The 23467-nt window shown below is 52.5% G+C and overlaps 1 protein-coding gene across 1 annotated transcript in view; it reads left to right on the top strand.

Moving 5' to 3' along the window:
* Nucleotides 1–23467, top strand: part of JDP2 (Jun dimerization protein 2) — a 37437-nt gene that overhangs the window by 6877 nt on the left and 7093 nt on the right. The window contains exon 2 of the mRNA XM_004681680.2: nucleotides 2693–2916. Coding sequence (XP_004681737.1) covers nucleotides 2716–2916 — 201 coding nt within the window. The 5' untranslated portion in view covers nucleotides 2693–2715. The remainder of the gene's footprint in view (nucleotides 1–2692; nucleotides 2917–23467) is intronic.

The raw sequence follows: 23467 nt of genomic DNA, 5'->3' as shown, positions 1-23467 counted from the left end.
ATGCAACCATTCTGTGCACAAGCAGGGGTCCTTGCAGCACAGGGAGATTTTGGAACCTCTGGCTGAGGAGGGGATTTCACTCTGTATTTTTGCTTTGTTCCATCCCTGAGGGCTGGCACCTCCTCCCCTATTTGAAGTTGTGTCCAACTGAGGCATCAGACACAGCATTTTCCAGCACCCCACCTCAGGTCCATTGGACGAGCTCAGTCAAGCATCTCCTTTGGGGCTACCGACTGGATCAGTTCAGGTCCAGGAGAAGGGGTCTTGTAGGGTTTTCTCCTTTTCTGAGAAGGAGATGTGAGTTTCCTTTGTCAGTTTGGTCTAGGTGGCCTGAGATCACCCCCCGGTGCCTGCCGGTGTCACATGGTGCGCCAGGCCCCGTCTTGTCACAGAGGCGTGAGTGCTTACACGGCCCCTTTCTTCATCTTCCTGGAAGAGGCCCAGGAGACATGCAGCACTCCATCAGGCAGGGCAGACCCAGCTCTGCTGCCCCTGACCCTGGCTCAGCTCAGGTTTAGGGGGGATCACAGCACATTAACCTGCCATATGGGAGAAGTCTCTGGGCCATTTCTGTGTCCGGACCCCCATCCCAGCCGCCCAGGGTTTTGTAGGGAACTTCCAAACCCAGGTCTCCGTGGGAGGCAGAGTGGAGTTCCTGTGTGAAGAGACTGATTCTGCCTGATGGGCTAGTGCCTGGAAGCCCAGCACAGGTCACGCCTTCTGCGTTAACACCTCCTGGACCCCAGGCCAGGAAACCCAAATGGGAGGGCAAGAAAGCTTTGACTCTCAAATCCAGGGGCCGGGAGTCTACCCTGGCTGTCTTCTTGCTGCATGACTTTGGGCAAGTCATTTAACCTCTGAGCGTCAATTTCCTCATGTGCAAAATGAGGATGTGGTTTATACGAGCACAGGGCCTCCTCCAACTCTAAGACTCACTCGATGTGAATGAGTCTCAGATCCTTTTCTGAGCTGGCCTGGGGGACAGTCGGTGCTCAGGAGGGTGAGAAAGGATGTGGGGTGGGAGGAAGAACAGATGGGGCTCAGGCAAAAGAGCCTGGGAAACCCAGGGTAAACTTGGTTGCAAGGCCAGGGCGCAGTGCAAGTGGCTTCAAGAGCAGGCGTGGCCCGTGAGCTGAGGAGGAGATGGCAGGGCCACTGTCCACTCAGAGCACTTTTCTTCAAAGAAAGTGACATCCTGTGGAAGCTTCTGTGGCTTGAGGAAACATATCACTCATATGCCCTCCCTGCCATCCCCCAGAGTGCAGAATCTATTGAGAAAGAGACACAGGAGTGGCCGCAGCTCACCGTGGAGAGTGAACTGGAGGTGGAGAAAGCGACGTGGGTTTAGGACCAAATAGGTGCCCTCAGATGCCTCTCCCTTGATACTGAGACCTGAGACTGGAGCAAGGGGTTGTGGGCTACCCTCCAGGGCCGCTCTGTAGGAGGCAGAGAGCCCAGACAGCAGGCTATCTCAGGTTGCCTCTGCCCCCAGAGACGCCTGGGGCCATGGACAGCAAGCTGCCCTGGTCTCATCTCCCAGATGTGCCTGAGGGAGGGGGGGGGCAGATAAGGTTGGAGCATAGGTCAAAACTTCTCCCCAGGATTTACAAGACAGTTGGCTTTGGTTTTGTACTTTCATGCAGAGGTGGAAAGGGGAGCCATTCCTTTTCAGGACTGGAACCCCCAGGATCAGCTTTGTGCTAAAATGCTACTCAGAAGACTGCTTAGAAGCTAAGCCTGGGCACATCTGACCTTCTGTGTGCTCAGTATCTGGGGGCTCTTAGTAGGTGGTGAACGGTCAGATGGATGGGTGGGTGGGTGGATGGGAAGAAGCCCTGTAAGAGACCAGTCAAGTCTGACTTTATCGATAGACAGGCTTTCTTCACTGTCATCTGTGCGTTGAAAAGAACATCTCTTACCCAGGAGCTTCCCCAGTAAAGAGAAGGAAGAAATAAGAATCCTCTTGGTATTGACCTGTCTGAATTGTGTCTTTCCTTAAGCCCTGAATCGGTTTTCCCTTGCAAGCCTTCTGGGTTTGTCAGAGCCAGAACATGTGTTTGCTTTGAGAACGGAGGGACCGGGGCGGGCTTCTCTGGTCCTGGGCTCCAATGGGGAAGCACATGCTAATTAATTCCACCTTGACACACACACACACACACACACCCCTTTAACTCAGATGTGCTTCATCTTGTATTCTGGGTGTCTTGACAAGTATGCAGAATGGGATGTGTAATTTGAGGGGCGGCACCACGCCAGACCAAAAATAACTCCCTCTTAAACAGGTGCAAAGGTGCTTGAGATTCCACCATTAGGATCCATTCCTTCCAGGGCACAGTGCTCAATCCTGCTCCACCAGCTCTAACTATGCACTATCTTGAGTGAGTTACTGCTCTAAGCCTCAATTTCTCCCTCTGTGTAAGGGGCTCTGACCCAGCCTTAGGGCCTAGTGGCTGGGGCCCTGCAGTGCCAGTGCAGCCAGGCGTGGGTTAAGCGCTACGTGCCCAGGCTCCCCTTGGCGTGATGAGTTGATCAAGTTTTCCTCTACAATGGCAGAGACTCAAGGGCAGGAGGAGCACCCGGCTGGGGACGGGCTTAGAGGGACACCGATGAAAGGTGGCGTGAGGTTGTGGCAAGATGTAGGGAAAGCCCTCGCCGACCCACTCTGACTCGTCTTGCGCTTCTCCCTCTCCAGGCTGGGCTGCAGCTTCTCCTGCTATGATGCCTGGCCAGATACCAGACCCTTCCGTGACTGCCGGCTCTCTGCCAGGTCTCGGCCCCCTGACCGGACTCCCCAGCTCGGCCCTGACTGCAGAGGAGCTGAAGTACGCCGACATCCGCAACATTGGGGCCATGATCGCCCCCTTGCACTTCCTGGAGGTGAAACTGGGCAAGAGGCCCCAACCTGTGAAAAGTGAGGTGAGTGAGCCTTGCTCCCCTGGGCAGAATCCCAGGGCGGCAGTGCCAGCCAGGTATGGCCTTATGAGACCTGTTCCGTGCACACCAGTAGTGTCAGAGTCATCCTGGGGTTTGCTAGAAATGCAGAGCGGGGCGCCACCCCCGCCTTCTGAATCAGTATGCATTTTAACAAAACTTCCCCTGGGAATGGCCTTTTGAGACGTGTGAGGAGCCCCTGGTTAGAGCAGGATGCTGAGCCTGTCTCTGGTTCTCTGGGTGGGGGTGGGGGTGTAAGGGAAGAATGGTTAAGAATAACAATTAGGAATAATAATATTTTGCCTAGTCCTCTGGGAGGTACCGGGGGATCATAGAAGGTACAAGAGAATGCCAATATGGATTATCTTAAAAACTATCATCACATCATTGTCTCTACCTCTCTTGGCCCCAGGCCGGAGCAGAATAGGGGGGCTGGGAGTCAGGGAGGTGTGACCTTCTTCCTAAGCAGCTGCCAGAGGTGGGCATGTCTCAGTCACCCCTCTCTGCCTTGATGTTTGCATCTTCGGGGTGATGTTTGCAGAGAACCTCCACACGGAGCACCCCCTCTTCTGGTCCCCTTGCAGCTGTAGCTCTCAAGCTTGCAGCTTACAGAACAGCTTTTCCCTGGGGACTCTGAGAAGCAGAAGTCCCCAGCATGGGTGAGCCTCAGCCACTTTCTCAGGGCTGGTGATCTGTCCAAAGGCCTGTCCCAGCGAGGGCCCCCTCAGGCCATTGCTCAGCTGCCTGCCCACCTGCAAGAGAGAAGGAGCTAGGGTGGGAGCTGGGCAGGTGTGGGGTGGGGTGGACCTGAGGGCTGGGGGATGCATGAAGCAGCTGAGCAGAAGGTGCTCAGGGCATCACTGGCCAAGTTTCCCTGGGTGGGAATGGACCAGAGAGTCCAGAGAGAGGGACGCTCGGCTGGAGAAAAGTGTGTGGGTATTGACAGGACACGGTTGGGGGTATCTGCAGTGCCTGCTCTCTGCCCCCCCATCTCCCTAGTAAGCACCATAAAAAACGGCAAAGGAAGATTGCTGAGGGCTTGGCCAGGGGTGGCAAAAGGTCCTCTGAGGACCAGATCTAGCTTTCAGATATACTTTGGCCTACACAGTGTTTTAAAGAACGTTGAACCAACATTTCTCTTGAAAAAATGGGTTTTAATCTCTGATTTAAAAATAGGCAGATATGATGACACGGCGCTCTGCTCAGGGTCTCGGCTGGAAGGGACGGCGTCATTTCACCGCTCTCCTCTCTCCACTCTGCCCCTGGCCCCCACACCGCCCTAGTATCAATTTGGCTTGTCCTGTTGGTTTGTGCTTTCGTGGCTACCAGCTGCCTTCATTTGCCTTAAGCGCCTGGCCCCTGCGGGAGGCACCTGCCCCTGAGACGCCGGAACGAGGTGCGGAGCAGGTGTCTGCTCACGACTGTTGATTACAGGCGGGCGCTGGCTTTAATTCTTCTGAAATGACTTTGTAAGGCAAGGTGGAGGACTTCTGATTTATGTCTTTTGCTCTTCACCTCCCAGGCCTGTAGCTTCACTGAGGCCATTTGTGGGCTGTTGTTCCAAATCACTGCCATTTAGAGCCAGGAGCTGATAAGTTATCCTGGGGCACTGAGGCCGCGGCATTGCTGCAGCCAGGTGCTTTGGTTAGGGGCTGGCCCAATAGGCATTTGACTGTGGAAAGTGGGGGGCCAAGGGCTGCCACTTCTTACCACCCCACAAAGATGCTGGAGGAGCTTTCTTTTCGTAAAGAGCTTTATATTAGGGTTGGGTATTTTTACATCTCACAGCCTCCCCCAAATTGGTGGCAGATGCCCTGTACCTGACAGTGACGTGCCGTCCTCACAGGCACCCACAAGCACGCACCATCCAGGCCGTGAAAATAACAAGCCGTTTTTAGGGCGGATTTGCATGTCCTCTCCCTTGCCGTCAGACTGCAGTGTTGTGGGGGCGAAGAAGCAGATGGAGCAGTGAAGATCGTGCTGGTGGGGAGTCAGGTCAGCCTTGCACTGGGGCCTGCACCTCCACATGCTTCTTCGATCCAGGGGCGTGCGTGAGTGGGGGTCAGCCAGTTCTTGGGGTGGCTGAAAAACAAAGGGGACAGGGAGACAGCATTGCTGCTAGAGTAACTTATGTCCTAGTGAGGATTCTGCCTGTGGCAAATGGCTCTTAGAGGATTTTCACGGTGACACTTTAGACTAGTAAAAGGTTCTTGACCACTAAGGCTCTAGCTTACATTTATTAAGCATCTACTAGGCACCAGGCCCCGTGCTACCTGGTGATGGATTCTCCCCATTTTAAAGATGAGGACTGTCAGGTTCAGGGAGGAGGAGGTCTCGTCACTCAGGGTGACAGCATGCAATGTGGCAGGGCTGGGGACTGCATTCGTAGTGTGTCTGAACTTGCATGAGGTCTCTATGAAGTGATTGTGGCTTCTCTTGCTGCTCCTGTGCCCACATTACCGATGAGGTGTGCCACTCTTAGGGTCTAATACCTGGGAGCGAGCCCGCAGTCTGACTTTAGAAGCAAAGCTTTAGCCTGATGCTATGCCATCCCCATGAACCTTCCAGGAGTCTCATCAGAGTTCCTAGGACTGGGAGGCCAAATGAACCTGTTGCCAGGACACTCATTCATTTTGATGACGGGGCCATTTACGCTGAGCTCTGTAGCTCTGCAGCCTCATCATCTCCGGGGTCCCCCGAGAGAGCTGGCCTGGCTGCTGTGCAGGCTGCTCTGTTCGAGCTGGCTCTTGGGCTGCTCCCCTTGCCAAGCCCGGCAGACTCCTGAGACATGTCCTAGTGAATGGAGCAGTTTGGTAAGAGAAAATTAGCGGAATTAAATGGAATTAAGTTAAACGGCAGGTTTTGTAAATGCCATGTAAGGTGCTTTGTGCTGATACTATATGGGTGGTACAAATGTGAAACTGTTTTGGTGCCGACGGCAGGCCCGCGGTCTGTTTGTCCAGCAGATATTTGCTAAGCACCTACTATGCGCCAAGTCCTGTGCCAGACTCTGGAAACCGAGTCATGAACGAAGTTGGCCAAGCACAGGAGCGTCCAGAAATAAGCAAATCCATAGACATTGTGAAAGTTCAGGCTGTGGTCAGTGCTGTGAAGAAAGATTAAGCAGCCCACGTGGTTGGAGACTGGCCAGGCTGCTCATTTTGACGGTCAGCTAGGGAATCTGGGCAAGTCATATTCTGGTTGTGGGATTTTTAAGAGTCATTGCTTCTTCTTGCCCCTTTGTTCTTCTTTCCTTTCTGATATTCTTTTTCAAAACAGCTCTGCTCGCTGGCTTTCTCCAGAGCTGTCCACCCTTTGCTTTTCATTCCACAGCCGCTTATGGCTGAGCTCAACCAACCTGTCCCTATTGGTCTGAAGAGCGTGGCCCTTCCAGATGGACTGGAGAGGGCTGCTTGTGACCACAGGGGCCACACCCTGCCTCTGGGCCTGGAGTGTGTTTCCAGTAGGGAGGCCAGAGCCTCTCCCGTGCACACTCATACATGCACACACCAAGCAATAAATCTGCTAGGTGGAATCCTTCCCCCTCTGTGCCCTTTCGTATCACTCTAGAGGGGACTCAAGGATTCAGGGCTGCATGTTGCCTTCGCTTTGGGAAAGGAGTTGCAAATTTCCTGGGCTGGAGTCAGCCTGTGGATGAGTCTAAAAAACTCAGTGTGGTTTTTTTGTCTCTTGAATTGGATGAGTTGCTCTATTTAAAAGCCAGAAAATGTGGACTTCTTTAAAAAAACAAAAACAAAAACAGAGGATCTGACCATTCTAGACCCACGCCCTTATATACAAGACGCTGGGACTGAGTTCTAGATGCTCGCTGGATTAGCATGCAGTCTTTAGTTTACCACAGACCTCACTACTCCCTGTTGCCTTCCACCATCCCCCTGCACACATCTGTGTCACCAGCCAGCTTCTGAGCTTGTATCCTGTTTTAGGTTTCAAAGACATTTGTTTTTGCCAGACTGTGCTCAGGGCCTCACATAGGTTCTGTGTTGGATGCCCGTGTGTTGGTTTGGACATTAATTAGCTATATCAACTCGGCCAGTCACTTGAACTTTCTGTCCCTTCAGTTTTGTGGCTCTCAGTTCTTAGCCTCTCAGTCTTGTCCATTTGTCTTACTTTTTTCCCTGAACTTAGCAACCTCAAGCAGAAAAAAAAGAGAGCACAATGAAAATCAGATCAACCATTCCCAAACTTGACTGATATCAGACCTGCTTGGAAAGCTTCTGATAAACATGGATTTCCAGACTGCACCTGGGTCCATGAAATCAGAATCTGACAAGAGATTTCAAGGAACCTGTATTTTTTAACAGGCTCAGAGATGACTTGGCTGCATTCGAGACCCTGGTTCTAAACGTTCCTACCCCTCCTCAGGCTCTTCTGATCCTTGTCAGGGAACATTCCAAGGGTGTCACCTTGAGAAATCAGTGCATGCATTCCGGTGTGGACCGCCTCGCCTTTCCAGCATGGTTCTGTTTCCTGCACAGATTCCACGAGGCGACTGGGTCACATCCTGGTCGTCTTTAGGGCAGGAGACACAACTTCTCTGTTGGTACATTTCACCTCCATCCTGTCCTAGGGACGCTGGAGAGCATTTAGAAGGACTGAAGCGTGAATTCAAATCTGTGGACTATAGAGGGATGTTAGGACGCATGTGCTTTCAGCCACAGGTGGTCTTTCTAGAGTTTGTTCACAAAAAATAAAAACCCAACAAAATACCCACCAAATGTTCTTCTGTGTTTAGTCTGAGCACAAAAAGTTGCCCCAAACCAACTGATGTGCTGGGTAAATGTTGGCATAAACTCGCTTGTGTTTTTAGTGATTTAAAATATAAAGGCAGCCCACTGGCATTTTTTAGCAAGCCTTGCATAATTGGTTTTTAATTTGTGGCTCTTTGGAATAGCATTGGCCTCCTTCCTCCTGACTCAGAGGCTTTTTCTGTCTCATCCCTGTTTGGCAGACAGATCCGATCTCATCCACGGAGGCTTGGAGGAGACTGTCTTTGAAATCCTGAATTTCCACGTTAGTTCTGTCACTTTGTTAGCACTAACTGAGAAGCTGCTAACTGTTTTTTCTTTAATAGTTTAATTTGAAGGAGAGTGAAAGGCAGCTGAGTGCTTAGCACTGGCTCCCTTGAGCATTCCCAAGGGTTCTGAAACTTTTTTTTTTTTAAAGATTTATTTATTTATTCATACAGAACTGGGGTACAGGCCAGAGATGCGGAGGGTGAGAGGCTTCACCAGAGACAGAGTGGGGAGCAGAACAGGCAGATCGACGAAGTACACTGCTGAGGGGAGCAGCGGGCGGGTCAGGAGAGGTCTGCAGCGCCATGTGGTCACCTCCGGGACAGGCGGGATCGAACTCATGCGGAAGCGGCTTTAGATTCTCAGTGTTGTGCTTTAACCCGCTGTGCCACCAGGGAGGGCCCCAGGGTTCTGAAACTCTTATTTAATATCTTAGGTTGGTCACACCCACTCTCTACCTTGGAGTCCCTTAGCGAGGCAGAGGGGCCAGGCCTCTGTGTATTCTTAGGGGACCTTGGACCCCGCTGCCAGTTCAGGGAGCCCTATGTGCCCTCTGTGGATTCTGGGCCTTAGCCTGGCGGTGGGAATGAGATGAGCTAAAGCAGGTAAGGGGCTCTGCAAGATGCCTGTCACTCAGTCAGAGACATGACAGATGTAAGGTGGACTGAAATTCCCTTTTCAAATATGTCGCCTGTGCATTTATGTTTATGATGGATTCAAACACCGGACCTTGTGTCTCAAAATTCCTTGAGGCTCTCTTGCCCCTACAGGTGTTGAGTGCTCTGAGGTGCCCAGGTATGTGAGGGGGTATCACCCTCACTTCCTAACCAGGGCCTCAGGGCCCTGGGGGAGTCCTGGGCTTGAATTCAAGCTTCTGAGTTAAAAGTCTCGCTTCGTTGCTCACTCCCTGGACCAGTCAGAGGCCCTCGGAGCATCAGTTTCCTCATCGGTAAAAGAAGGAAACTGAAACTCAAGAGTTTGGAGGTGAAGACGAAGTGCAGCTGTGTGTAAAGATAGCCTCAGCTGCAGCGTGGGCTGCCGGCGGCCTTCACTGGGGCCTGAGTCTATTCGTAGTGGCTTCCACCCTGGCCTTGCCGATGTTACTTCTAAAGCTAGGTTTCAGGGGAGCAGGCAGACCTTCCTGTCTCTGGTTGTTTATGTGTGCTAGAGATAGCCAGCATTTTAGTTACCATCACACCTGGTCAATGACGAGGCCCTTCAGCCCAGTTTTCCCTAAGCTGCCTTGCGTGACCCCTTATCTTGTTTCCTGTGGCGCTGAGGTCGTGGCTGGATTCCCATGGACCACCAGCTTTTTAGCCGCCCTCCAAAGTGGCCCCTTCTGTCAGTGCTGGTCATCTCACTTTGTCTTCCCCAGATTCACTGGGCTCAGAGTTGGAAAATTAAGTTCTCTTCTGGGCGAGGCACCTCTGGCTGTACTGTGGAGTCAGCCAAGTCACTCTCCCCTCTACTGTGTCCAAAAGGCACAAGAGAAGTGGGCTTGAGGGTGAAGTGTGGGGACCCAGAAGGACAGACAGGTTGATTTGCTGGCAGGGACAGGGCAGGCAGGCACAGAGCTGACAGGATTGAGGCCCTGGGTGTCCTCTGAGGCTGCATATATTCTGTGCCATGCTGGGCTCCCTCTGGGGTTCCCTCTTAGACTGCTTTGCTCTCTGGATGCAGGGTCCTTGTCAGGCGACCAGGTGGGGCAGGCAGGTCCTGCAGGTTCTTGGTGGGTCCAGGCAAATGGATGAAGCCATCTTGGAGCCCTAGGGAGATGTGAGATGCCTTTAATGCTGAAGCAGGGAGCTGGATGCACCAGCAGGCAGGCAGAGAGCCCAGCTGGCGACGGCCGAGCCTCCCAGCACCCCCTTGTCCAGATGTAGGTATGCACTATGCACGTCCAGCTCTCTGGCTTCTTGGCCCTGGTGTCCAAAATTCCAGGCGCACGTACCCCGTGCTCACGCTCCCAAGTGCCCTGTAACAACACATCACCAAGTGAGAGTGAGAAAACCTAGGAGGAGGGCAAGGCTGCAGGTGGTGGCTGCAGAAGCTGGTGGTGAGAGGCGAAAAAGAGCCTGACTGACCCCATTTTCCCTACAGCGCCCCTTTACTGTGCATTCTCTGGGTGACAGGTTCCCCCATGGTTTGCCTCTATAGCCCTTCTCCTGACCCCCCTCAAAACCACCACCAGTAAAATCCTTGGCTCTCCAGAAGCATTGTAGTAAAGCAGAATGGTGATGTTGCAGCATTTTGGTTCTGGAGTGACTCCTAGACATTTTCCTACCTATTTTCCTACCTTGTAAAAATAGGGGAGATGTACCCCAGGTGAGTGGGTAGCCTACTTCACGCCATATACAAAGGTTAATTCCAAATGTACCACAGGCCTAATGGAACAGCTAAAATTAAAAGACTTTTAGAAGAAGAAATAACTGTACATCTTTGTGATCTCAAAGCAGGCAGTGGTTTCTTAGTTATGGCACCAAAAACACAAGCAACAAAACAATAGATAAATTAGACATCGAAATTCAAACCTTACGCATTTCAAAGGACAGAAAGTAACAAGCCAACCACAAATGAAAAAAAAAAAAATGACAAGCTAGAGATATGATAAGGTAGTTGTATCTAAAATGTAAATAATTATTATAACTCAGTCCTAGAAAGACAAATAGACTCATTTAGAAATGGACAAAGAGGCCCTCCTTGGTGGCTCAGTAGGTTAAAGCACAGCACTGAGAAGCTAAAGCCACTTCAGCATGAGTTCGATCCCCGCCTGCCCCAGAGGTGACCACATGGCAGACCTCTCCTGACCCACCCGCTGCTTCCCTCTGCAGTGTACTTTGTTGATCTGCCTGTTCTGCTCCCCACTGTCTCTGGTGAATCCTCTCACCGCCCCTGCACCTCTGGCCTGTACCCCAGGTCTCTATGCAAAAATAAATAAATCTTAAAAAAAATAAAAAGAAATGGGCAAAGTGTCTCAGTGCACATTACCCACTGGAGAGACACAGTGGCTAGTGAGCATGCAAAAGGTGGATCAACCTCATTAGCTACCCAGGAAATGCAGATCAGAACCATAATGAGATACCATTTTCTACCCTCTAGGAGAACTATAATAAGAAAGATAGTAGAGTGTCAGCGAGGATGTGGGAAAAGTATGATCCTTATGATATATATATTTGTGCTGTGGGACTGTGAAATGCGGCGGCTCTTTGGAAAACAAACCTCACGGGGCCCACACCTCTTCCCTGAGACCCAGGCATCCCCTGCTAGGTTTATGGCCAGCAAAAAGGAAAACATGTCACGTGAAAAAAGATATTCCCCATAGCTTAAAAATGGAAAGAACCCATGTCTGGTGCATGGGTCAATTACGTGTGCAGTATTCTCACAAAGGAACATCATTTACTCACAACAGGGAACCAAGCTCTGGTACGTACTGCATTGTGGGTGAAAACCTGATAGGCAGGGAAAGAGGCCAGTCACAAAGAACCTCAGACATGATTCCATTGATAGGAAATGTCTAGAATAGACAGATCCATAGAGACAGGAAGGAGAATCAGTTCCCTGGTGCCTAGGGCTGGCAAGATGGGGAATTGGAGGTTGACAGTTGAGGGTTGTGGGGTTTCTTTTGGAAGTGATGACAAGGCTCAAAATTGATTGTGGTAATAGCTACACAACTCTAAATATACTAAAAGCTATCGATTGTAAACTTGAAGTGGGAGAATTCTCTGCTCTATGTGTCTTATGTCTCAGTAAAGCTTTTTTTTAAATGGGGTGGGGGAAGAATAATAGTATCTACCTCACAGAAGTGTGGGGAGGATGAAAATAGATAATGCACCCCCAGAGAATATTCATTCACCCAGCATTTATCAGCATTCCAGAATTGGCCTCAATGGTTTTTAAAGCCTTTTGGGGCAACAGCAGTTTGAAAATGCCAGGATCTGGCTCAGGGTGTTTGCTCTGCTCTCCTGTCTATGCTAGTGACCACCCACAGCAAACAGAACAAACAGGGATTTCTCTGGAACTTGGGAGGATGTGTGGTGTGATCCTGAATGCTCACGAGGAGGAGAGCATTTTAAAAAGTATATAGACTTGGAGCCCAGAGATTCTGATTCAGCTGGTCTGCTGGTCTCCAGGGTATTACCTGCAGCCATCCTTGAAGTCCTTGGCAGGATAAACTGGTTGTTGGGGTCTTTGAAGGTGTGGAGACACGTGGGTCCAGGACAGAGGTCTCATTTTTATTTTTGATTATTTTTTAAATATTTATTTTGTAGAAGAATTCAGATGTAGGCCAGAGGGGGTGGGGGTGGGGGAATGAAAGGACTCACCAGGGACAAAGTGGGGAGCAGAGCAGGCAGATCTATTGAAATCCACTGCTGAGGGGAGCAGCGGGCAGCTCCCTGGCCGGGGATTTAACTCAGGCCATCGTGGTGATAGTGCTGAGATTTAAACCCTAGGCCACAAGGGAGGCCCCAGGGTCTCAGTTTTAAAGCATAATTTTAACACTGACACCTAAAGAGCAAGGTGAAGTCTGGTGCTGTTTATCTATTTTGCATAGATTTCAGAACACAGCCCTTCCTGCCGCTTTAACCAGCAAACATCTTGAACATGTAGGGCAAGCAGATAAAACATGTATATGTGTGTGTGTCTGATACACATACACACCCCTTGGTAACTACTGATCTGTATGTGTGAGGAAAACATGACAGGAACAATGTGGGCCCCGAGATCGTCAGAAACCTTCCATTGTCTGCATAACCTTCCTTAACTGTTTCTGCGTCAACCACAGGCCTCTTATTGTTCTCACTGAGCAACTACGCTAAGTATATGAAATTGTGAGCCCCTAAGTCAAATACTGCCTTCATCTTTTTAGTGTATTATTTACCCTTTGAACAAGAGACTTGTGCAGCAGAAACGAGTCTGAAACCCACGGGCACTGCTCAAAGTGGGTTCAGCAGGCATACCCCCTGCCCACCTGGCACTGTGCAGGTTATTTCCCAGCCTCCTGCCTTTGCAAAGCAGCAGGGGCAGCCCTCCCCCACCCTCCCACCCCCCGGCTGCCCGCCTGGGGCTATGCAGACCTCCCCTTGGACAAACCTGCCACTTCAGGGCAGCCCTTTCTGCCTGCTTGTGTCTATGCAAGCGTCCTTTACTCTTCTCTCCCTTATTAATGAGCCAGTTCTTTTAAATATACGTGTGTGTATGTGCGCACACACACGTATATATATAAAACCAAAGTGGGGTCTGCAGACGGTGGCACCTCTACCTGGGGGCAGGTGAGAAGTACACGTTCTTGGGTCTCACCTTACGCCTTCTGAAGCCCACTCTGTCAAGGGGAGAGCCCAGAGAATCCTGGATGTGCTCTGCGTGCTCTGATGACCTGAAGCTCCTTTGTAGCTTTTACTGCAATGATTCTCTCTGAGAATGGCTGCAGAGGTCTAAATTTTCCTCCAAATCTGTCTCAAGCTTTCTGGAAGGACCCACATAACGTCAAGTGTCCATTAGCGTGTGTGATATCTGAGGCTGTGCAAGCAAGGCCATGTTGTACTGAGTCAGCAAACACCTCGTCTCTCCAAACCAGTTATTTTCAGGTCTGGAGATGCCCGGCTGCCAGCATTTACACCCTGTGGGACTTCCCAATTAATTAAGCTGCCGAGCTTGTCAATAAGCAGGCTCCTTTATTGTTTTTAAAGGGAGAATCAGATAAACGCTTCTGATGCCAAAAGAACCCACATTTGCTGTTTCTGGCCCTGAGTTCTCTGCAGCTCTGGCTGAAAACTGGGGCGCAGGGCAGGGAGATCTTTGTATCCCCTCATCGGACTGGGTGCCACAAAAACCTTCCCCCCACCCCACTTTAATCACATCTATTTTTAGGACATGTCACTCCTGGTCAAATCTCCTTTCTGCCCTCCACCAGACATCCCTGGTTGTGAATCTGACCATGTGACTGGAGTGGACTTTTATTAACGGGCATTAGGTGCCCGAGAAGTGGAGGTGGCTATTCCGATGTGGGATTTGTCTGTTATCTGTGCCTTGTGCCTGAAAGAAATTGGCTGAAATCTGTGTTTTAGCAGCACATCCTGCATACAGATTAAACGGAACCGCGTTGGTGGAGAATAATTAAGCCAAGGACCTTGTTTTTCACCTTCATGATGAAAGACAAATGACTTCCAAGGCTTTAATAGGCTGATGCTATTTGAATGTTCTACTTTGGCCAACTCGGGACTTTCAGAACAGCCCTGGTCATAAATATTCTTTGCAGCAACTGCATTTTCATGTAATTGTAGAGAGCGGTTTTTCAGGGGGGCTTGTCTCTGAGTTTTTGTCTCCCCCTCCAGCCCCCCCAGTCACCGTGGCATATTAGCTATTCTTAACGAATCACTTTCAGCTGTGTCCTTAAGACGCCTGATTTTTTTTTTTCCCGCCAGATATATTTTGTTTCTTACCACTTGGGGTGAGTGGGGAATGATCTTGTGGAGGCCACCTTGTCTCTCCTTTTCTCATCTTTGGGAGTGATTGTCCAGTGGGCAAGAAAATAGATTGGGAGTCTGATAGGAAACCAAACTTCACTAAACCATAAATAAGCAGGCCTGAACTAGTCGTATGTAGGGTAAATGAATTCATCGGGCTTTTTATGCCACTAGCCCCTGCCTGTCACCTGTGGCCTTGATGGTGCCAGTGCAGAAGTCACTGAAGCGTGCCTGATGGTGGACACCTGGAGTCAAGGTGCAGTCACACCTAAGTGTGCACACCTGAGCCTAGAGACCAGGGTTATAAGGGCAGCCAGGTGACAGCTACAGGGACGACAAGTGGCGGACTGAAGAGGTGGGGCCACAGCACAAGAGAACACCAGCGAGGGCCCTGCCTGGCCTACCTGCCTACCTGCTTGCCTCCTGGCACCCCCGCCCCCTCTTGTCTTGTTCCTGGTTGTCCCGCAACAACATATTTCAACAAAAGGCCTCTTTCTTCAGCAGCTATTCTCTAGCAAAGGGTTCCCCTGCAATGACTGTCCCCTGCGCCACCCTCTGACCCCCCCGTGTTAGGGTTTCTGCCTGTGCCAAGGTGATTTTTCCTGACTCCTGGTCCCAGTCTCACGTTTGTAGTAATCGTGTTTTCAGGACTGGCCAGAAATGGTGTCACCCCGCCCCGCCGACTTATTCAGGCTTTGTTCCAAACACAATGCTGTCTTTTCTTAGCAGTGGAAATGGCTTTTCTCCACTGCCTTCTGAGAGAATGGCTCTTCCCTGTTCTGTCACATCAACCAACCCCTTACCACAGCAGCCTATTGTTTCATGGGCTCTCTCAGCCCGGGAAAAGGTTTCCACAAGGACGGTGTGTTGGGAGGACCAAGGTCATGGAAGTGCCGAGGTGTGAGGAGACAGAGAAGTGGTTCGGAGGGATCCCCCTGTGGACTCTGACCCAGCATGAGACTCATAGTTCACCCCAGAAAGCAGTGGGGTCCTGATTGGCCCTGCCGCACCTGACCTCGGCACTCTACGCTTCTGTGAACCTGAGCTTCCTGGCCTGCGGTGTTTGGCATCGCCCATCTCTAGTTCCAGAAGCCCAGGATGGGTCTGAGTTTACAGCCCCACCGCTCCCCACCATTTCCTGCAGATGTCGAGTGCGGGCAGCAATTGCTTATACACCTGCACCCCCCAGCTAGGAGCACTGAGTGAATATTTTTGGCAGGGGGAGCCATGGTCTCTGCCAGTTCTTGTTCAGAGCCTTTACCTGGTTGTTGGCTGTGCTGGTCTGGTGCTCTGAGTGAGCACAGGACTTGGTGTGTGGGCTTGTTCATACGTGAATGTGTTTGATTATAACCTGCCGTGTGTGTATCTGTGTGTGTGTGTGTGTGTGTGTGTGCGTGTATAAAGGCATCAAATTGGGAGTCAGGACACCTGGCACCTGTCCAGGCCAGCAGCTCTGTGGTTCAGGTCTTCCTCTAGCACACATTTATTGTACACTACTAATGACCATAAACTTCTAGGGCCTGAGTGCACAAAAAGTCAACAGCACATGGACTCTGCCCTCACGCAACTCCCAGTTTAGCGGAGGAGACAGAAACTTAGGAGAGAATACAGCACAGTGGGGGTCAGGATAAATGCAAGGTTCTGTGGGAGCCTCAAGCAGAGAGACACAGCCCAAGAGTGCCTGGAGGGCATACGAATCAGGGAGGACTTCCTGTAGGAGGTGATCTCCAGTTGAATGTGCAGAAAGAAAGTAACCCAGGAGGACAACAGAGCCAAAGGCATGGGGCCAGGAAAATGGGAGGTTTGTAGAGCTGCAGTTGTAGAAACAGAATTCCCGCATGGAGTAGGGGTAGATGGGAGGTAAGACCAGAGGAGGTGGGTGGGGCCAAGTCACAGGCAACTTGCTTGATGCATTAAGGAACTTAGGCTTTGTTCTGAGTGTAAATGAGCCGTTCCTTACAGATCGGTGACTGTCGTATATGCGTTTTAGAAAGATCCCTCTGATGACTGAGATGGGGGAAGTTTGTGCAGGATTAGGACGCCTTGAAGGAGGTGGTCCAGGAAGGAGAGAGAGAAAGAGAGGAAGAGAGCCCCTGAACAGTGGGAAAGGAGCCAGGTGGGGTTGTGGGTGTGGACAGGGGCAATGAAATAACTTACCGACTGAGGATAAAGGCCTTGCGGGGTTGAGGACCCTCTGGCGTGTGCATGCAGTGGGTAGTTGGATGTCTGGTCCTGCAAGGCAAGATTTGGTGGCATTGGAGTGCAGGTGGCTGTGGAGGCCATGACTGCGATGATGCCTAGGTGTTTCCTAAGGAGTGAGGAGAGCTACAGACTGAGACGGGACCCTGGGGACAGCAGTCTTGAAAGGAGGGACACAGGTTCCAGGAGGAGACAGAGGAGAAGTCAGAGAAGCAGGGGGAGAAGAAACAAGGTCAATGCCTGCGTCCTGAGTGTGGAACATTCTAGAGAAAGGGAGTGATGTGCAGGTGACGCCAGGAGGCTCAGGGTTCCAACCAAGCAGTATCCTTGGCATTGTTCATTAGGACTCAATTGTGAGCCTTGTCAGGGCAATTCACTTCCTTCCATGGCCTCGCCTTCCTCCTCTGAAATCTAGCAACTGGACTCGGTGCCTGCCAAGAATCCCTTCTGACTCTTGGAGTCAGTGAAGTGATGTTTCTGAAACTTTTAAGTGGAGAGAGAGAGTTCCTTCCTGCATCTTCCCCCTTTCCCTGTCCTCAAGTAAGCCAGCACTGCCCCTGAAGTTCAGGTAAATAAAAGCCTGGGGAAGTTAGAACAAGCTGGGACTTTGGGGAGACTCGTCAGTCCACCCCGTGGATATCATTCTGATATGATGGAGTCAAATCCCTGTTTTTTTCCTAGCTCTGCAACCTCTGGCAGACACTGTACCTTGCTAAACCTCAGTTCCCCCAATGAGAACCCCCAAAGCCCACCCTGCAGAAGTGTTTGAAGATTAGTGAGAAGCAGAAGCTATTTTGCTTATTGACGATGAGAGCTGCAAAATAATTGACCTGATTGGTCCAAGGTCACTATGATCCAGAGGGGTGCTGCCTTCCAGGGGTCATCACTTAGCAACCCACAGGCCCCAACACCCCATAGACGTTTCCTTTGGCTCACACAAGTATTCTTCCCAAAATGGGAACCGTGGCCATCATTAAGAATTAAGAGATTTTGGACCCTCCCTGGTGGCGCAGCCAGTTAAAGCACAGCACTAAGAAGCTTAAGCCACTTCCGCATGAGTTCGATTCCCACCTGCCCCCCCACCCCCAGATCCACATGGCGTGGCAGACCTCTCCTGACCCGCCCGCTGCTCCCCTCAGCAGTGTACTTCATCTGTCTGCCTGTTCTGCTCCCCTACTCTGTCTCTGGTGAAGCCTCTCATCCTCTGCATCTCTGGCCTGTACCCCAGTTTTGTATGAATAAATAAATAAATCTTTAAAAAAAAAAGAATTAAGAGATTTTACTTAAAAATCCACATTTTCACTTAACTCTAGACAACTTGGAAAAATTGGCAACTCCGTGCCTGCCCTGTGGCAGCCTGGGCTATTGGGGTGTCCCCTCTGGGAGCCACAGCCCCATCCTGCCCTCCCTTCTGATTATGGCTTGGTCCCCCGTAGGTGACCTGTGTTTGCAGCTCCAGCCTTAGACTGACCGTTGGTCTTGAATTTTCTCTTACAGCCCTGTCCACTGTCCCTGAAACAGCCCAGTCTCTTACAGCTGAGGTCCAGACCTTGGCTTTTCGGAGTACGAGGGCTTGGCTAGAGAAGATGGGTGAGAGAGGAGAGCACAGAACTTCTAGCAGCTCAGCCCCGGGGGAGAGGCTGGCGGGAAGGGCCTGGCCCAGAGGGCTGCAGGGGGCAGCAGGGTGTTAGCCCCTGGGATTTCCTCATTCCTCCCCACGGGTGGGAGGAGGCAGAGGGGACTGGGCCTAGCTCCACTGGCTGGCTGGTTGAGGTCTTGCCCCTGGACTGTTTCATTGCTGGGGGAGGGGCAGGGGCGGGACAGCAGCCCCTGGCTCAGGGCAGCCGAGTTTATGTGGGGGAATGTCTGGTATGTTCGGTATTTGGGTGTTTACTTCCCAGGGTGCTCCTGGGTCCCTGGTGTTGAAATGTGGCTCCTCCATGTGGCGCTGGGGTGGGGATGGAGGAGTGAGGCGGCACCCTAGGGGGCTGGATCGCTGCTCTAGGCCCAGGGTGAGTTTGGAGGCTCCAACAGGGATCTGCCTGAGGTCTGCTCATCACAGCCCTGTGGCCCCCCACGCTCCTCCCGCCCTCCTCTCCCATGTCCCCTTTCCAGTCCAGGTGCGGCTTCCCAGGAGGCTGGATGGGCCCTGGCGGGACGCTGGTGCTGGCGGGGCTGCCCTGAGTTCCAGGCTCTGTGCTGTGGCTGAGTGCCCTTCACCACCTGCGGCAGGCAAGGGCCTTCCCCATGCAAGTCGGGGACAGAGGTTGGGGACTCACAACCAGTTGGGGACTGAGCTGCTGGGCCCCCCAAGCCTTCAGACCCCAAGTCCAGCAGAACCTGCTGCTCTCTGCCCACACGCCAGCTCTTCAGTGCACATGGCGCGTCTCGGTTCTTGGCCTCGCTGGTTTGTTCCCGTGTTTGTATGATCCCTGCCACCCCCCCACTTCCCCCCCCCCCCCAATCTATGCCTGTCTTATTGCTCTTTTCTTGATCACTTCATCCACGTGAGAGTTTCGGCGTTTCCACTGCCCTGGGTTAAAAAGTGCCATTGTTCCGGCCCTACCTGGTGGCGCAGCGGGTTAAAGCACAGCACTAAGAGGCTAAAGCCACTTCCACATGAGTTCGATCCCCGCCTGCCCCGGAGGAGACCACATGGCGTGGCAGACCTCTCCTGACCCGCCCGCCGCTCCCCTCAGCAGTGTATTTCGTCGATCTTCCTGTTCTGCTCCCTGCTCTGTCTCTGGTGAATCCTCTCACCCTCCGCATTTCTGGCCTGTACCCTAGTTCTATATGAATAAATAAGTAAATCTTTAAAAAAAAAAAAAAAGTGCCATTGTTCCTCCCCATCTCTTTGTGGGTCCCGCAAGATAGTTTTGAAAATGCTTACGACAAGTCAGGCTTCCCTCGCCTACACACTGCCCGCCTCGGTGGCCCGCAGGTGACGCGGTGCTGGCGGGGAGGCAGGAAGGGGCGGCCCGGGCTCCTCCCCTTCCCGCAGCGCTGCAGCTCCACATTGTTTATTGTGCTAGAAATAGTTTTTTAGACATCAGAAAATACGGAACGGTCATCGCCCTCCGTGTCGGAAATTTCTGCTGGTGCTTTACAGACTGGTCACTTGGAAGTAGCCGGAAGTAGCCGGAGGTAGCAGAGGGTCAGTGACCAAGCCTGGGCCACACACACAGCACCCTGCTTCCCACAGCAGGCAGTGTCAGGCCGCGGGCCTGAAAGGCCTGGATTGGAAGTGGCCACTGAGCTTCCAGGCAGCCTGGATATCTTTAGCTTCCTCATGTGGAAAAGTGGGGGTAACAGGACTGTCCTGGTGGTCTGCTGGTGCCACTTAGCCCGCGGGACTCCTCAACCGGGGCTCGTGATGCCAGCGGGGCCATCGTGGCTCTGCACCGGGTTGTCCTGAGTGCATCGCCCCTGGGTAGGGTTCCTTGCCGGGGCCGCTGGACCAGTCTCTGCTCCTCCGTTATCACCTGGCATCAGGCAAAGGGCCAGCACCAGGGGCCCTGGGCGTCTCTCCCTCGAAGAAGCAGAAGCCTTTCAGACGCCCTCCAGGGTGTTCAGGTCAGACTCAGGGTCTCCCTCACGGCACCCACGGACAGGGCCAGTGTCAGGAGGGCTGCGGCAGTTTCCGTGTCGTGTGGGCCTTCTGCCTGTCCAGCCTGACCCAGCAGCCTCTGGCCCTTTGTGCCTGTTTCTCTGCTTCTTTCTCCTTGTTGCTCTGAGTTTCTGTGCGTCTCTGTCGCTCCATCTCTGTGCTTGTTTCTCTCTGTCTCGACTTTCTCTCCGCACTCCCCCAACCCCCAGCCTCCTGCTCCCTTTCTGGACCAAGGTGAAACAAGCATGCTGCAAGACTCATGGGGTGCCACCCCTGCCTTGGCATGAGCCAAGAGAGTGGAAGTCTCCTCCAGTGTCTGCCGCGGGCCCCTGGCTTCACTCACCCTGGCCCAGGCCCTGGTCTTTGCTCTTTTGCCATTTCCTTGCCGTCTCTGATTGCCCCTCGAAGCTGAGGGCTCTTTCTCTCTTGCTACAGGGTCTCTACTCAGCCTCACACTGATCCTTCTGCTTCTCTGGGACATGGCTGCCAGGCCTCGGCTGCACCTCTCCCTCCGCCCCACTCCCCCCTCCACACCCTCCTCACCACCCCCCACCCCAGCAGTCCAATTTCACATTTCCAGGAGGTGAATGCAGCTTGGCTCAGGTCAACCATTCCCAACTTGTCTGGTCAGTGCTGGCCCAGGGTGGGGTTCCCCAGATGCTCGCAGGGGCTTGACACAGGCTCTCTGAGGAGGGGCCACTCCACATGAGACCCCCCACCCCCCCGGTCTGTTCCTCCAATGGGAAGTATGGCACAAGGCAGCCTCACACAGCCAGCTTTGCCTTTGACCTTCCTGGGGAATTGTGGCAGACAATTCCAGAACTAAGAGCCAGAACTAAGTCTGTGAACAGGAAAAGATGGGTGCCCTTGCACCCCAGCCCGCCCCTCATGCGTCTTAAATATACTGAGTGTCAAGCTGCTGCCTCCTGCAATATTTGGTTCTTCCAGCTGAATCTGCGGAAAAAATGATCAGCTCCCATTTTGGGGTTCTGGTTTTAGCTGTCTGAGGCGTGTGTGGTGAAAACCTGCTTCGCTGCCTCTTACCCATTGTGGTCAGAGGCTTTAAAGAGTCTGGGAGCCTGGGGTGGGGGGCAGCTGCCTTGACTAGGGAGATGAAAGCAAGTCTGGGGGAGACACGGAAGGAGTCTCCCATCCATCCTGGGGTGGGGGGGGGTCCGAGTGTAGCCCACACAGGCCTTGGCGGAAGGAGTCACGGTCGGCCCATGCGGGCATGTGAAGGAGGCCGAGGAAGACTGCTCAGCTCCTGTCTTTTTGTTCACTGAACCTCAGCAGCTGTGTTCTGCTACTCTTTTGGGAGGCTCTTAAATAACAGTGGGAGGATTTGGGGGAGATGCGGCCGTTGCAATGGGGAAGGTGTGGTGTTGGGACTTTGGGGCCATTTCTTGCCTTCCTGGGAGAGGTCAGCCAAGGCAAGTGGCAAAGGCTGGGCACTGGTGGAGGCTTTAAGTTTAAGTACACAGCTGGATTCTTTCAGGACCTGCTTGGAATTCATGTGGACCTGCCATAGCCATCAGGGGCCTGTGCCCCAAATCTAAATTGTGCCTTCAGCTTGTGTGCTTCTGGGGAAGGCAGGACCTGTTCCCAAGCTTTGCTGACTTCCTGCAGACAGAGAAGAGGCCATTTTTGGCAGCAAAGACTCCTGATGGCTGGGAAAAGGGTGTGCAGGTGTGAATATAGGCGGAATTCTAGAATCCAAGCCTGAGGCATCTTTTTCCAGAGACCTTTGTTCTGATCATTCATTTGACTACTGAGTGAGCCTATGCAAGGTGCAATATTCCTGCAGACTCACAGGCACTAACATGAACACAGTGCTGTCGTAGTGCTGAAAAAGCAGTTAATTTTAGCTGAGCCATCAAAGGAGCCTTCCTGGAAGAGGTGACTTTTATTCTTGAAGGTTGAGTAGGAATTTGCCAAGTGGTAAAGGAAGTCTTCCCAGGACGGCTGGCTGGATGAAGGGGGAGATGGTGGAGTAGAGGGTGATAAGGGGGCTGATGTAGCTGGCCAGGTGGGTGGAGCAGCCTCCACCTAGGTGTCAGCCTGGCCCAGTTGTTCTGTAAGCGTCCAGCATGACGGGTCTCTGTGCATCTGCAGCTAGGGCAGCTCCCACGCTTCCCGGGCCCCCTTTGCCTGAGATGAGGCCCTGTGCAGGGGCGAGGTAAGGAGCTTGGTCTTGGAGGGCAGAGGCTTGTCTGCTGGGAAACAGCAGCTCTGCCAGGCCCCCCGGGCTGCTCTGGGGGAGGCGCCAGAGGCCCTTGAGCTGGCAGTGCCCACGTTGCACACATCACCTTGGCAGTTTGTGGGCAAACCCTCTTGGCCGAGGGGAGATTGCACTGCCAGCCACTTCCTCCAGTTCCTTCCCTCTGCCTGTCATCACAGATACCTCGTCCTTGTTGGGGGTGAGGTTGAGGTTGGGCGGAATCAATTTTGTCCAGGTTTCTGTTTTCCCAGATGCAGGTCAGCCAGAGGAGCTGTCACTTCTGGTTCTGTTTCAGAGGAGGCCAAGGGGCTGGGAGGTGCTTGGGTGTGGCAGTGTTGACAAGGCGCCTCTCCAACCGGCCAGCCAGCTCCCAGACAGGTGGGAGTGGGCCAGGGAGGAGCTCTGAGAGGGTGGGGAAGGAGAGCAGGCCTGCAGGCCCTGTGCTGGTGACCGGTGCCGGCCTCTGGCCCAGGCCGCCCACCCTCCGCTCCGAGAGCATGCTGGGACGTGTGGAGAGAGGCCCTTTATTTTCCTGGCCTGAAGCCTTTGAGCGGAGACCTCGTTCCAGGTCTCAGGCAGCCAGAATCACCCTCGCTGGCTTGAGAAGTGAAAGAGTTGTCAAGTCCAGGGCAATCCAAGGACTTTTCTAGTGGCCTCTGACTCCACGCGCTCCCCAGCCCAGCTGGCCCTGTGTGTCCTTCTGATCCTCCTGGCGGGTTTGGGCAGCAAGAAGCACCAGATCAAACTAATCCTGATGGGCTAGGGCTGTGTGGTCAGAGGTCAAGAGCAGAGAAATCTGAGTTGGAGTCATCACATAGTACTGTGGCCTTTGGCAGGTTGACCGCTGAGCCTCAGTCTCACCACCTGAAACATGGGACTGTGGTCACCCCTGCCTCATAAGACCAGTGATGAGGCTCATGTCGACTTGGGCTTAAACCATTGAGCAAAGTGGAAAGCAAAGGGCTGCTGTAGTTGTGATTGTTAGTGAAAGCACAATAATTGCAGTTTTTTT

Source organism: Condylura cristata, unplaced genomic scaffold (genome assembly GCF_000260355.1).
Source record: "Condylura cristata isolate star-nosed mole 26May11 unplaced genomic scaffold, ConCri1.0 scaffold00013, whole genome shotgun sequence".
Taxonomy (NCBI): domain Eukaryota; kingdom Metazoa; phylum Chordata; class Mammalia; order Eulipotyphla; family Talpidae; genus Condylura; species Condylura cristata.
This window is presented reverse-complemented; position numbering and strand designations above follow the sequence as displayed.